The sequence below is a fragment of the Talpa occidentalis genome, unplaced genomic scaffold, assembly GCF_014898055.3.
Source record: "Talpa occidentalis isolate TD23 unplaced genomic scaffold, MPIMG_talOcc4v2.1 talOcc4.4, whole genome shotgun sequence".
Classification (NCBI taxonomy): Eukaryota; Metazoa; Chordata; class Mammalia; order Eulipotyphla; family Talpidae; genus Talpa; species Talpa occidentalis.
In genome coordinates this window covers 10476518-10489929 of record NW_023604295.1, presented here as the reverse complement: position 1 = coordinate 10489929, position 13412 = coordinate 10476518, and the positions used below count along the sequence as shown (strand labels likewise).

Below are 13412 nucleotides of genomic sequence, written 5' to 3'. Positions count from 1 at the left end.
TTTTCCCAAGTGAAGACTACCTTACTTTCAGGCCTACAAATCATTACAACAAATATTTGTTTACAGAGTAAAAGAAAAGCATCTCAAAAACTGAGCTTCAAAAATTTATATTCTTAACAGCCTTATCTACAAGATCTAACTATATATTCTATTTGGAAAAATATTAAAATACTTGCACCTCAACATCCTCTCATAGGCAAGACCCACATTTAGGGTTATTCTCCACACCCCCACTGAACCTCCACTGAACCTAGTCTCCCAGAAAGAACACACAAGTCTCACTGACCTCTAATACTCAACTGGAGTTCTTCCGTGAAGAATGTTTTAGGGTCCTTATTTGAGAGCTCAACAGCTGTCTCTGAATAGGTTGGGTTTTCGGGCATAAGCCTAAACAGGTGATAGAGCAATTTATTCAAGCTCTTTGTTTTCCGAAGGTACATTGAATAAAGAGCCCGAAGCTGGTAGAGTGCAAAGAATTTGTTAGTAAACCCAATTAAACAATCAGTAGTTAAAAAATAAATCAAAGGACAACATCATATAAGGACACAATAAAAAATACATTTATTTGAGCACATAAAATTACATGGAAGCATGCTACAAAATATACAGTACATTCTTTATTTTCCAAATGTGCCATTGGATGGCACTATTCCCTTTCCTCACCAGCGTAAGTCTTCACTGTCCTCTCATTACTAGACATATGCCTCGAACATTTTTCTCAAACTGTCTATTAATAAATGCACCTCTACTTGGAGTCTCTGAGCCAAGAAAATCTATTGGCCATTCCCCACAGATGATTCATTCACTCTCTCCCAAAGTCTCCCACACATTCTTTCCACACACCACAGTGCTTAATTTTCAAATTCCTGCTTAAACTAATCCTCCTTTCATGGTTGATCCACTCTATATCAAACACTCCAACACCCTCTTAGCACAGAGAGGCAATGGGAAGTGAATGCAAATGGAGGTTTCTTTTTTCGGGTACTGAAAATGTTCTAAAGTTAAGACAGCAGAGGTGGTTTCACAGTTCTGTGAATATGCTAGAAACACCAACTGTAAACCTTAAATACATGTGATGGTGTGTAACACAGTTCTCAGCAAATACACACACATGCACAGACACACACAGCTTCGATTCCAGTTCAATCTGATTCATCAGTAGTTTTTTTGATAAAGTTTAAAAACCCAGGTTTGGAAATGGCTAAGGTTTTTTGTTTTTTTTTCTTTTAACTCTGTTTCAGAATTCATCTCAATTAGTGTTATTTACTGAGTTGTTCTGGTTTATCTGTTCACAGCTCAATTCAAGTTCTGGGTTCAATAAATGTTGAGCCTGGAAACTCTAGAAATAGGTCACCAGCAAATCAAACTAGCATAAGTCACTTATCTAAGTGGCAGACCTGAAGAGAGAGAAAAAGATTTATCATCTGGATTTTTAACGTTACCTCTGTGATTTGATTTCTCCTTAAATATACCAATGCAAAATGCTATGTTGATATATATGTATCAAAGTAATTTTATGAAAAACAACATAAATTATAATTTAAGAATTCTGAAAAATTACATTGGAAATGAATGCCAGGATATTAGCCATGCTTTAAACAATAAATGATAAGCTAAGTCTTTTTGTATTGACCTGCCAATGAACCACATACTTTATTAAATTGACTTAACCTAAGATTGAAAATTTTAAATTGGGGAATTTGCCTAAGAAAATTTTAAAAACTGGAAAATTTTCTAGTTTCTTTCCTAAAGAGTAAAGTCTTTCTTCCTAAACATGAGACCACAGAGACATCTAGTGGCTGCTAGAATACTTCGGGCAAAATAATCACCAAGATATTTTCTCCGCGTAGTGATAATAGCTTGAACTACATTGTTAGTTTCACAGATCTAACCCTAAATACTGATCTTCATATAAGGTAAATTTCCAATGATGTATTCACTGAAGTCTCCACAAAAGCCAGAAGTCAGAAGTCCACCACAGAAAAAAAAAATCAAGACCCAGTTTTTCTGAAATTATTGCCATGGCAGTACAAAATTAAATTAAACTAATCTTATTTCCTGTAGTAAGTGGACTTAGTGATTACATTAGCTTAGGGAATGAAAATAACACAGGCATATGAGAGTGAATGTACAAAATGTACAAACACACATTTGGAAAAACTGTGTGTGTGTGTGTGTGTGTGTGTGTGTAAATTATAGGAAGACAAGAAAGTGGGGCAGAAATAAATTAAGAAGAAAGTCTGAAGTTAGCCAGGTAAGGGAGATTAAAATGTGAGGGATTTCCCCTTTCATTTCAAAAGAAGGAGGGGGGAAGGCTTTACAATAGCAACAGAGAAACACATCTAAGACATGACTGTCAAAAGCTGTTACATACTTACCTGAGATGAAGCAGCTTTGAAGAAAGTAAGTATTAACTTCCAAGTGAGGAGGTATCCCAGGACATAACAGAAGTCTTCACTGAGGGGCTTAATAGTAACTATCTGTCCAACAGGGATACACCCCAAAACATTTTCTAGTAAGTCTTCTTGAGTGCTCAGAAGAGACATCAGCACTGCGGGTGGAGACCTGAGAATGAATGATAACACAATCTTCTTCATAACTTGCTCCTTAACAAACTTATAGCATGAATCAACAAACATTTTGGAGAAATCTTTATTTTCTAAACAATGTTACAAAATTCCGCTTTTATATTCAATTCTAACTCCTAATTTCACACAATTGCAATTATAGAATCTGAAAGACAAATGTTATATATATGGAAAATATACATAAGTGCATACGTGCATCTAATGTACATATATGACATATTTATAAAATAAAAAAATTTCCATATGCATTATATATTTTATATAAGTAAACTAAATATAAAAGTATAAAATATTTTTAAATATATAAATTATGTCTACATTTAAAATGTGTGTATATATAATAGGCTATAAAAAAACTGGACTGTATAAGTTAGTATTTAAAGGAAAAACCCTTTTAGAAAATATCTAATTCAACTGTCTGTTTCATAAATGGAAAAAAAAAAAAAAAAACAAAACCACACACCTAGAAAGACTAAATGTCCCTTAGTCGGTCAGGGCAAAGATTAAGGCTACCAATTCCTACTAGGTCCTTTTATCAGCCTAAAGGCTGAAGAGCTCATTAACACTAACTTTTTTCAGGAAAGTAAATTTACCTTCATTTTAATTCATGAAAATGTAAGTTAAAGTTCTTTACTGAATTACTGCACTCATCAGAGTTCTTGGGTAAACTTACAAGATTCTCAAAAAGTGAAATACTAGTGTAAATCCTATCGAATTCTCTTCTTTAGGACAGTTATGTTGGATCTCTCCTCTCACCTAATTACTGTTCTTTCCCTGTGTCTTCCTTCTCCCAGTTCATAAAACAGGGCTTCAAGTTTCTGCCCATAGTTTTCAACACAACCATACCATGTTGCAACCCTTCTCTCTTTTTTTTTAATCATCTTTTACTTTTTTTTTTTTTTAAAGATTTATTTATTTATTTATACAAGCACTGGGTACAGTCAGAAGCGCGGGAGGGTGAGAAGATTCACCAGAGCCAGAGCGGAGAACAGAACAGGCAGACTAACGAAGTACTCCTGCTGAGGGGAGCAGTGGGCAGCAGGAGAGGTCTGAGCGCCATGTGGGACCCTGGCCCGGTGGCCGGGATCGAACCGGCGCTGCAGAGGCTGTGGGCAGCCTCGCAGCCCAGCGCTCAACCACTGCGCCACCAGGGAGGCCCCTGCAACCTTCTCTATTCGCAATCAATTGCCACTGGATCTGGCAAATACACGCTCAGAAATCTTTCCACTCTGCCCTCCTCCACACACTGTAATAAATCAAGAAGGGTGTCCACTTTTGTCTGCTTCACTGTACAAACTGTTCCCTATTCTTGCCAGAGTCAGCTGGTAATATCCCATGTTCTACCAAATAATGCTCCAATTCTAAAAATGTGTTTTCTTAAATATACTTCCAGATGTCCTGCTTTATGGTTCACTTACCCATAACTCCCCTGATCAAACACACATATACTCTCTCTCATTCATTTATTTTTTCATTCAGCAAATGCACACTGCTCATGAGTCTACCTTAAACCAAGAACCATTCTGGATGCTTTGACTACAGTTGGTAATAAGAAATAAAAACTCTTGTCCTCACAGAACTTAGGTCCCAGTGGAAGAAAATACAGACAATAAAAATGTTAGGTGGCGACTACTCAACATACCCAAGCACACCCTGAATATTCAAGCCTCAATGCCTTTGCACAAGGTGCTTCCCTCACTTCACTTGTCTTCCCTGTCCCACTGAAGGTCACCTCACCTTCAAGGTCCAGCATAAATGGTTCATCCACGAGAACATCTTCCCCTCTGGGTACACAGTACATGCGTCCCATAACACGCTCTCCACCCTTTTCCTTAGCACTTATCAAACACTTTCTTCTATATTGGGTTATAAACGCCTTAAGAAAAAGAATGTTGGGCCTCCCCGGTGGCGCAGTGGTTCAGCGCTGGGTTGCGAAGCTGCCCGCAGCCTCTGCAGCGCGGGTTCAATCCCCGGCTGCTCCCCGGCCACTGGAGGAGGGTCCCACATGGCGCGCAGACCTCTCCTGCCGCCCGCTGCTCCCCTCAGCAGTGTACTTCGGTCTTTCTGCCTGCTCTGCTCCCCGCTCTGGCTCTGGTGAATTCTCTCCCCCTCCCATGCTTCTGACTGTACCCAGTGCTTGTATAAATAAATAAATAAATAATCTTGAAAATATATATTAAAAAAAAAAAAAAGAAAAAGAAGTTTACCAAATACTGTATTCTCTCCTGAAGCATTTAATTACTACTTTGCCCAAAGGGAATGCTCAATAGCCATCTGAAATAATCTACTCTTTACACAGCTACTGTGTTTAGTTTTACTAACCAGTAGCAAACTGAAAACTGATTTAGGAACAACCAAAGAGGGTAAAACGGTGTGGGTGAATGCTGAATTTTATACCTTACAGATAACTTTGAAAGACCTATTGAACAAATACAAACTCTAGAGCTTTTCTGTTGTCTCCGTCTTATAACTTCTGAGAATTTTTTAAAAATATATATTAAAATTACTTACAGAGCTGGTTCTTCCTCTTCATCTCCATATGACTTTAGATTATCGTGATCATACTGTGGTAATTCAGGCATTAGTCTGCAAATTAGGACATTATTTTAAATTAAATTGTCTCCTGTTAAATCATGCTTAAGGACAGAAAGACCAATATTTACTCTGATGAATGTATTAATGAGCTTTTTCTGAAATAACCATCTATGGTCAAGACTCTGTATTTATAAGCTCTGGATGAAGAATACTGACCTACAGGATTAAAAACTTGGCATCCTATTACTGAAATGCATGTTGAAGTTTACTTGGATTTTTTTTTTTTTAATGACTAAGAGTTAAAACTATACATTCTAGCTTTTTAGACTATCACAACACTGATGATACTTACTTATACAGCATATGATAAACAGCAATTTGCACAGGGCGAGCTCTGAAGAGGAGTAACGGGGCCAGTGTATTTAACAAAGTCTGGAGATACTCTGGTAAGTTTGTTTTTTGGCCAGCAATCAATTTCGCAGGGAGTTTGTGACTGAGCAGCTGGTCCTTTGGGATATATGTTAATGTTTCACACATGGGCTTCAGCATTGCGTTCTGAAAGGATGTTTCAGATGTATCTTTGCTTTCACCTGATAGCAAAAAGAAAAGAAGTGTGCACATCCCAAAATGAAATGGGTGACACAGCTTGACAGGTTGACAATCAAATACTACTTAAGAAAATGAAATAAAAACTTGACCCACATTAGAGCAACCCTGTGTGGAAACATGAGCCAAATACATCCTTCAGGTATTCTCAGCTGGTAGATGACTTGCTCCTCAAAAAGAAAGCCATCAACTGCACTTCAGGGAGTAATCTATGCATTTACGTGAATTACTTTAACTTGCGATGATCTTTGGCTACCTTGCTCTTTTTCAATTCTTGTCAGTAAAGCAGAAGCATGTGGAATGCTTCTGAGATGCCAAGCTTCTCCCTAGCCCTGATCTCTGACTATTCTGTATCATTTAACTAAAACATTCAGTTTTTGTTTTGAATTCTTCAAAAAGTCATTCTTTTTTTAATTTTTTATTTCCAACAAATTATTTTCAACCACTGTCATGATTACTCCTTTCTTTACTTGCCTGTAACAGTCACCAAAAGAGGTAAAAGCAAACTGTGGATGCCTTGGGAAAAAAATTCTTTCCATTCACTGATTAGATTTGCAGGAAGATTGCCAATGGTATTCGGAGCAGCGGAATCAAAAAAAGCACTAAGCTCACAGGCCAAATCAAAGCTGACACAGGCAAAGAGTTGTATGAGTGGAACAGAATACAATGCTTGGTTCTCATTTGTTGTCTGAAGAAACAAAAATGAAGCAGGTAAGGAGACTTGTACCAGAACAACACAAATCCAGGTAACAGACAAGTCCTTTTCATTTCCCTTAATTAAAATAAAAAAACATTTGAAGTGTGAGGTCTCAGGAGGCACATACAGACTTCACATCATAATAACTTTTTTTCAAGATTAAATACTAGGAATCAGAATCAATTCATTTAATGTGAAATGCTTTATTTAAAACTATGAAAGAAAGGAGAGAACACTTTAAAGAAAGGAGAGAATATGGCATTAATTTGGTCACTGAATGATACCAACAAATATTAAACCCTATCATTTTACTGTTGTCAAATAGTACTTGGTGAGGAATATATCTAAAAGGGCTTAATGCTAGCAAAGGAGCTAATTACAATCATTATGTAAAAAGAATAAAAATAGCAAGTAGCTCTGATACACAGACATGCACCAAAGCCCAACAGAAGTGATGACACTTCAGAGTAATTTACCTCCAGCCAAGCCAACATGGAGCACATGATGAAGTCCCATTCACTCTCGGCCAACGGCGACGAGCAGTATTTCAGAAACAGGGATAGAAACCGCATTATTTCTATATTTACACCCAGGATCTCTGGACTTACTTCTGAAAGATTACTGTAATAAAGACATAAATAAAACAACCACTGGAGAATTACAGACAATTAGAAAATATTCTATTTTAAGTCATACTTGTGAGTGATTAAATGTCTACTATCCTATTACTCTACACACTGTAAGATAGATAATCTGGGCTCATGTTGCATGGGGTAGCGGGGAACGACTCAGTAGAACATAGTATCACCTACCAACTGAAAAGAAAAATATCTTCATGATCTTTCTTCCAGGATATTAGAATTTTTAATATACCGTGTAACAGCTCTCCATCATCTATGCTTCTCGTTTGCAGGCAAGAATTAAAAATGGCAAGATGTCCAAAACCTCCTAAAGTAACAACAAAAATTAAGAAAATTTTTAAAATGGTTTTGCTTCTATAAGTGAATCTATTTTGAGATAGGTCAAAATGTTCTTGAGGAACACCCAGGTTAGAAATACAAATAGGGCTTATACAAATGGGCTTATAAGTTCCTTGGGGCAGAGTCTCTGACCCCATACCCAGCACCTAGTACAGAACAGGGAATGGTGGTGTCCTGGGGGCACTGGTGAATGACAGAGTCCTCTAAACTAATCTATTCTTTTTTTTGTTTCCATTTCCTAAGTATAGTGCTTATGCAGCTTACTCACCTCTCAAAAGAAAAAAACAAAGTTAGAGCGCAAAGTTCAATATAGTGGGAAATAGAACATACTGCTCCATAATTCATACCTTCACTCAGTAAGCATCTACTATGTCTGGAAAGTTCATATTGGATCTCCCCACTCTTTAGATTCTATTCCTTCTTATCCTTCAACTCTCAGTGTAAATATTGCCTCCATTCTATGAAATGCCCAAGCAGATAGAGTATGCCCACCTATGTTTCTGTTCTCAAATACCACTTGCTTGTTGCCTTTATAACACTACTATTTGTTTACCTATAATCTCCTCAATTAGAAAGTAAGCTCCATGGAAGCAGGAATCTTATTTGTTGTATCTACCACTCTATGCTTCCCCCCACCCTCCCCCCAAGCAACACAGACACTTATTTTAGTTGACTAAATGAAGAATGAATAAATGATTATCAGGTACATTGCTAGATTCTGGGGCGAGATGAACAAAATTCAGTCCTTGAAGGGGCTTGTCTAGCAACAGTGGCAGACATAAAAGCAAATTAGGATACAATATGGACAGAGCCTGGAAGTTCAGAACAGAAAACCACCATGTAGGTGAGTCAAAAAAGGCTTCCCAAAGGTGCCATTGGAACTGGGATTTATAAAAAGTTAAATTAAGAGTCTGTAAGACTAGCAAAGGGGCATACCAAGGAGCCCTAAAGTACCAAGTTGTAAAAAAGTATATAATGTTCAAAAATCATGAGAATATAACAAGGTCAGTGTCCAGGGAGGAAACAGGAGAGCCGCACTAAAACTAAAAATCCATATAGGCCAAACTAAGGACTTAGGTCTTTATCCTGTAGGCAAAAGGGCATCAAGGAGAAGCAAAGATGTGTTAACCTTTCTTTTAAGACAAAGAAAAACAAATCTTTTTTAATCTTCTTCACAATTGCAATGAGAAATAACTGATTTTCTAACAACTAAAAAAGTATTGGTTTTGTTTCATCACTTTGGCTAATTTTGTTTTATCACCTTCTAGGACATTTAACATGGGTTATGAATACATAAAACTCTCGTTTCTTCTCTCTTTAAATCTTATTCTCAAGTTTTCCTCCAACAATACACCTTGTTACCTATGTACTGGTGTTCCCTTGGTATTCTCTTCACTCTTCCCTCTTCCTGGACAAACTCCTGCTTAGATTATAGCTACCAATGACAAGATATGGAATTCAAAAAAAAGTATCTCCATCCAGTCAATAGCCTATTTCTTTATGAAAATGTCCATCTAAATATTTATCATGTAGCCACCTCCTTCTAATGTGTCTAAAGCTTAACATTAACTCCCTATTCAGTCTTCCTCCCCTGGGCTGCTGCCCAGCCTCAAGTCTCCCACAGGGTTTTCTACAGGGGTAATGGCACTTCCATCTATCCAATCTAGAAATAGAATCACACAGTCCCATCAACTCCATTTTCTTAACTGCTTTCATTTCCAGCTTCTCTTTCATCTTGATTTAAGCTCTTTGCCTCTCAGACTATTCCAGTAGCTTCCTACCTGGTCTTCTACTCCCAACCTCTTCTTTCATACCCACTATTCATACAACTGTCAAAATAATCTAATACAAAGGTGATAGTCTACTCATCTCCTAATTTGAGCCAATAGCTCCAGCTACCTACAGCTTTAGGTCCTTAACCTACAAAATTGGGCCTTTATGATCTATTCCCTTGAACTTATCAATATCCACCCTCTATGTATCCCAACATCTTTTGTCCTGAACCTTCTACTTTAAATACAAAGCAAACAGATCTATCTGCATTTTTATATATTTTGTGTACCTGGAATGACCTTCCCAACTATGTTCATATAGAAAACTATCTTTCAACACTCAATCGAGTTATTTCTCTGTTTGAGATCACTGCTGACACCTTAAAATAGAATGGAAAATTCCTCACACCTTTTTGCTACATCTGTTATCACATGATGTAACTTTGTGTGTTCTTTACAAAGGAAGTATCATATAACCAGCCCTCACTATGTTTATTAAATTAATAATCAAATGAACTATCAAGAGTGCAGAGTATCCCAACACATTTAATTAAATACAACAAAAGCTATTTCCCTTTTTGCCATCTGTATGTTCAATCACTGGGAGACTAAGGAGAACTGAGCCAAAAAAGACATAGATGGAAATTAGAGGGGATCTGCAGTTGTAAATATTTCCTTACGCTTGCAGCATTTCTGTTCTGCAACGTGGTTAAGAGTCATTCTCCAGTGACATTTATCCTACTGTCAATCCATTACACAACAGAAGTATAAAGTAGGAATAAATCAGCAATAATTCAGTTTATCTCTGTTATATTTGAATTCAGATATTAAGAAACAATTCACCTCAATCAAGAATTAAATGAATGAAATATTTATTATCAAGTGACTAACCATTAGTACTCCATAGATCTTCTTTAGTCCATGCCAAAAGGGCCGGTATACATTGAGCAATGAATTCTTTCTTATCTTCTTTTGACAAAAATGGACAGAGACTCTGAATGGTATGCATATTACCTTCTGTTAGTGGGAAAAAACTGTTTAAAGGAAAGAAAAAGGATAAATTGTATTTACCCTAAATATACAGGTATTTCAGAAAGTTCCTCTTATTTAGACTATTCAAAATGACAAATAATTCTCAAATACTGCCTGATTTTAGATGATGAAATTATATATAATTATTTCTTGCTGCTTCTGTACTTCACAATTCTAATTTTGAAATGAGCATATATAAATTTTCTACCAGGTATGATTATTTTTAAAATTATCCAAGCAATTATTCTCTCTTTAAGAGTCAAGTGATTCACCTGAGACAGTACCAGCTCTGTGTCCTTTCTATGAGCTGATATCCACATACATGTATAAGCTGAGTTTTATTTGCATAGTGAGATCACACTAAGTATATCGCTGTATCATTTGTCACATACAGTTTGTAGATCTTTTTGTCAGGACATATAAATATAAATTAGTTTATTTATTTATTTATTTATTTTTTATAGAGGCATGTTTTTATTTATTTGTTTGTTTGTTTGTTCGTTCGTTTTGTTTATACATGCACTGGGTACAGTCAGAAGCGCGGGAGGGTGAGAGAATTCACCAGAGCCAGAGCAGGGAGCAGAGCAGGCAGAAGGACCGAAGTACACTGCTGAGGGGAGCAGCGGGCGGCAGGAGAGGTCTGCGCGCCATGTGGGACCCTCCTCCGGTGGCTGGGGAGCAGCCGGGGATTGAACCGGCGCCGCAGAGGTCGCCGGCAGCTTTGCAACCCAGCGCTCAACCGCTGCGCCACCAGGGAGGCCCTAAATTAGTTTATTTTAAGGCTGTATAAATAAATTAAAAACAAAACCAAAAGTATCCCATACTATGAATATATCATAACTTAACTATTTCCCTATTAGTGAACACATAGGTTCTTTCCCCTGAATTTTTGCTCTTACAAAGCTGCAATAAATGTCTGTAAGCAGATACTATTCTGTAACTGAAAAATACCATTTCAGGTTAGATTTCTAGAAAAAGAATTGCAAGATCAAAGAATTTGAATGTGTATCTTAGGTATTTCAAATAGCTTTCCAAAAAGAGCATGATAAATTTGCACTTTCACCAAAAATGTCAAATATGTATCTATCACATTAGTTACTATTTACTAATTGAGTAAATAGTATCAAAAGACTATATATAGGTAATCTTCATTTTACTGCATTTGGCTTTACTGTACCTCACAGATAATTGCCTTTTTTTTTTTTTCCAACTTGAAGGTCTGTAGCAAAAAGGCTACAAGTTGATGGAGGGAAAGAGTAATTAGCAGTTTTTAGTATAACTATTTTTAAGGGTCTCCCCAGTGGCGCAGCAGGTTGAGAGCCAAACTATGGAGCTGTCCGCAGCCTCTGCAGCGCGGCTTCGATTCCGGCCAGTCAGGGAGAAACCCACATGGTGCGGCAGACCTCTCCTGTCTAGCCCACTGTTCCCCTCAGCAGTGTCTTTGGTCCACCTTCCTGTTCTGCTCCCCGCTCTGTTTCTGGTGAATTCTCTCACTCTCCCATGCTTCTGATCTGTACCCCAGTTCTTGTATAAATAATCTTTAAAAAAAAAAACTATTTTTAAATTAAGGTATGAGTTTTGTTTATTTTTTAGATATAGTAGACTTAATAGAGTAGGTTAGAGTGCAAACATTCAGATACACTGGGAAACCAATTAAATCACATGACCCATTTGACTATAATATTTGCTTTATAGCAGTGGTGTAACTGAACCCACTTTATCTCCAAGGAGGTCCTGTACTGTTTTGATGATGTTAATATGACATTTGTAAATGATATCATTATAGAGAGGAAGAACAGATTCCTGGTTGCCAGGGATGAGGAAAGTGAAAGGAAGAAATGTAGCTGTGGCTCTAAGAAGGAAATACAAAGGATATTTATGATGATAAAATTCCTCTGCATTTTGGACTGTGGTGCTGGCACACAGAATACACTCACAACAAACACGTGAGTGCAGGTTAACCTGGTCAACCACGTACAGACATTTTCTTGGTTGTGAAAGTACATTATTAGGGATATTATTTCTTTCAATTGCATATGACTCTATAAAATACCCAAAAATAAAGTTTTTAGAACTTTTAAATAAGATTTAATAAAAATTTAGTTTAAAATTTTACTATACCAGAACATACATATATATAGATACAGATATACGATTTCAGAATTCTTTATGGTAAATGGGTAAATTTAAAATGGCTCCTGGTAAAAATTCAGCTAGGTATTTAATGCTCAGCTTCATTAGGATGTCCAAACCCACACTCTATTTCTGTTTTAAGAACAAAGGCACAGCATTTCCAGAATATATTTCAATAGGATGATCTTTATTAAGAAAAGGATAAATAGGGGACTCCCTGGTGGCGCAGGGGGTTAAGACGCAACCTATGAAGCTGTCCACAGCCTCTGCAGCATGAGTTCGATCCCCAGCCGGCCGGGCAGCAACCCTCATGGCACAGCAGACCTCTCCTGACTCACCTGCTGCTCCCCTCAGCAGTGTACTTCAGTCCATCTGCCTGTTCTGTTCCCCACTCTGTCTCTGGTGAATCCTCTCACCCCCACAGCACTGGCCTGTACCCCAGTTCTTATATGCATAAATAAATAAAACTTTAAAAAGAAAAGGATAAATAGTGTTCCCACTATTTCCATATTGATGGCAAAAGGATTTGGGGGTAGGGTGGAGGAAAGGAAGAAAGATATCTACCAGAAAGGTCTCTAGGGAAAAGAAGGGTAAGAGAGAACACGTTTATGAAATGTTAATTGTTTGAAACAAGTATAAAATTTCACAACAAAATGTTATATTTACTTTAAAAAAGGGCTATACTTAAGACAATTTAAATTGCTCTAAAATCTTTCAAATATTCTTAAATTTAATTTTCTATTTCCTAAAACCTTATTTTTTCTTGCCCGATTAAAAAGTGTTCATTAGTTGGAGTGTGTTATGGTGACCAATTACGGTAAATTACACAGCAAAAACATTTAGCATTTTAAGTTAGGAATACCTTTCTTTTCTCCTATAATGCCGTTTTACTTCTTCAGATGAAACACTTCGGGAAAGGATCAACTTAGCAATAATAAGAGACCAAAGGGTGCCATTTTCCATGGATCTATAAAAGGGAAAAGAGAGAAAGTGTGCTAAGACTTCTTAAATACCAGTTCCCTGTATTCCTTTTACAGAATTGAACAAATCACCTTGTAAGGGAATCAAT

The 13412-nt window shown here is 37.0% G+C and overlaps 1 protein-coding gene across 1 annotated transcript in view; it reads right to left on the bottom strand.

Moving 5' to 3' along the window:
• LTN1 (listerin E3 ubiquitin protein ligase 1) overlaps positions 1 to 13412 on the bottom strand; it is a 45624-nt gene that overhangs the window by 7168 nt on the left and 25044 nt on the right. Inside the window, exons 18-26 of the mRNA XM_037525054.2 lie at positions 13206 to 13310; positions 10070 to 10212; positions 7239 to 7374; positions 6903 to 7047; positions 6204 to 6417; positions 5476 to 5713; positions 5100 to 5174; positions 2379 to 2565; positions 287 to 458 (exon numbers count right to left, since the gene is read on the bottom strand). Coding sequence (XP_037380951.1) covers positions 287 to 458; positions 2379 to 2565; positions 5100 to 5174; positions 5476 to 5713; positions 6204 to 6417; positions 6903 to 7047; positions 7239 to 7374; positions 10070 to 10212; positions 13206 to 13310 — 1415 coding nt within the window. The remainder of the gene's footprint in view (positions 1 to 286; positions 459 to 2378; positions 2566 to 5099; positions 5175 to 5475; positions 5714 to 6203; positions 6418 to 6902; positions 7048 to 7238; positions 7375 to 10069; positions 10213 to 13205; positions 13311 to 13412) is intronic.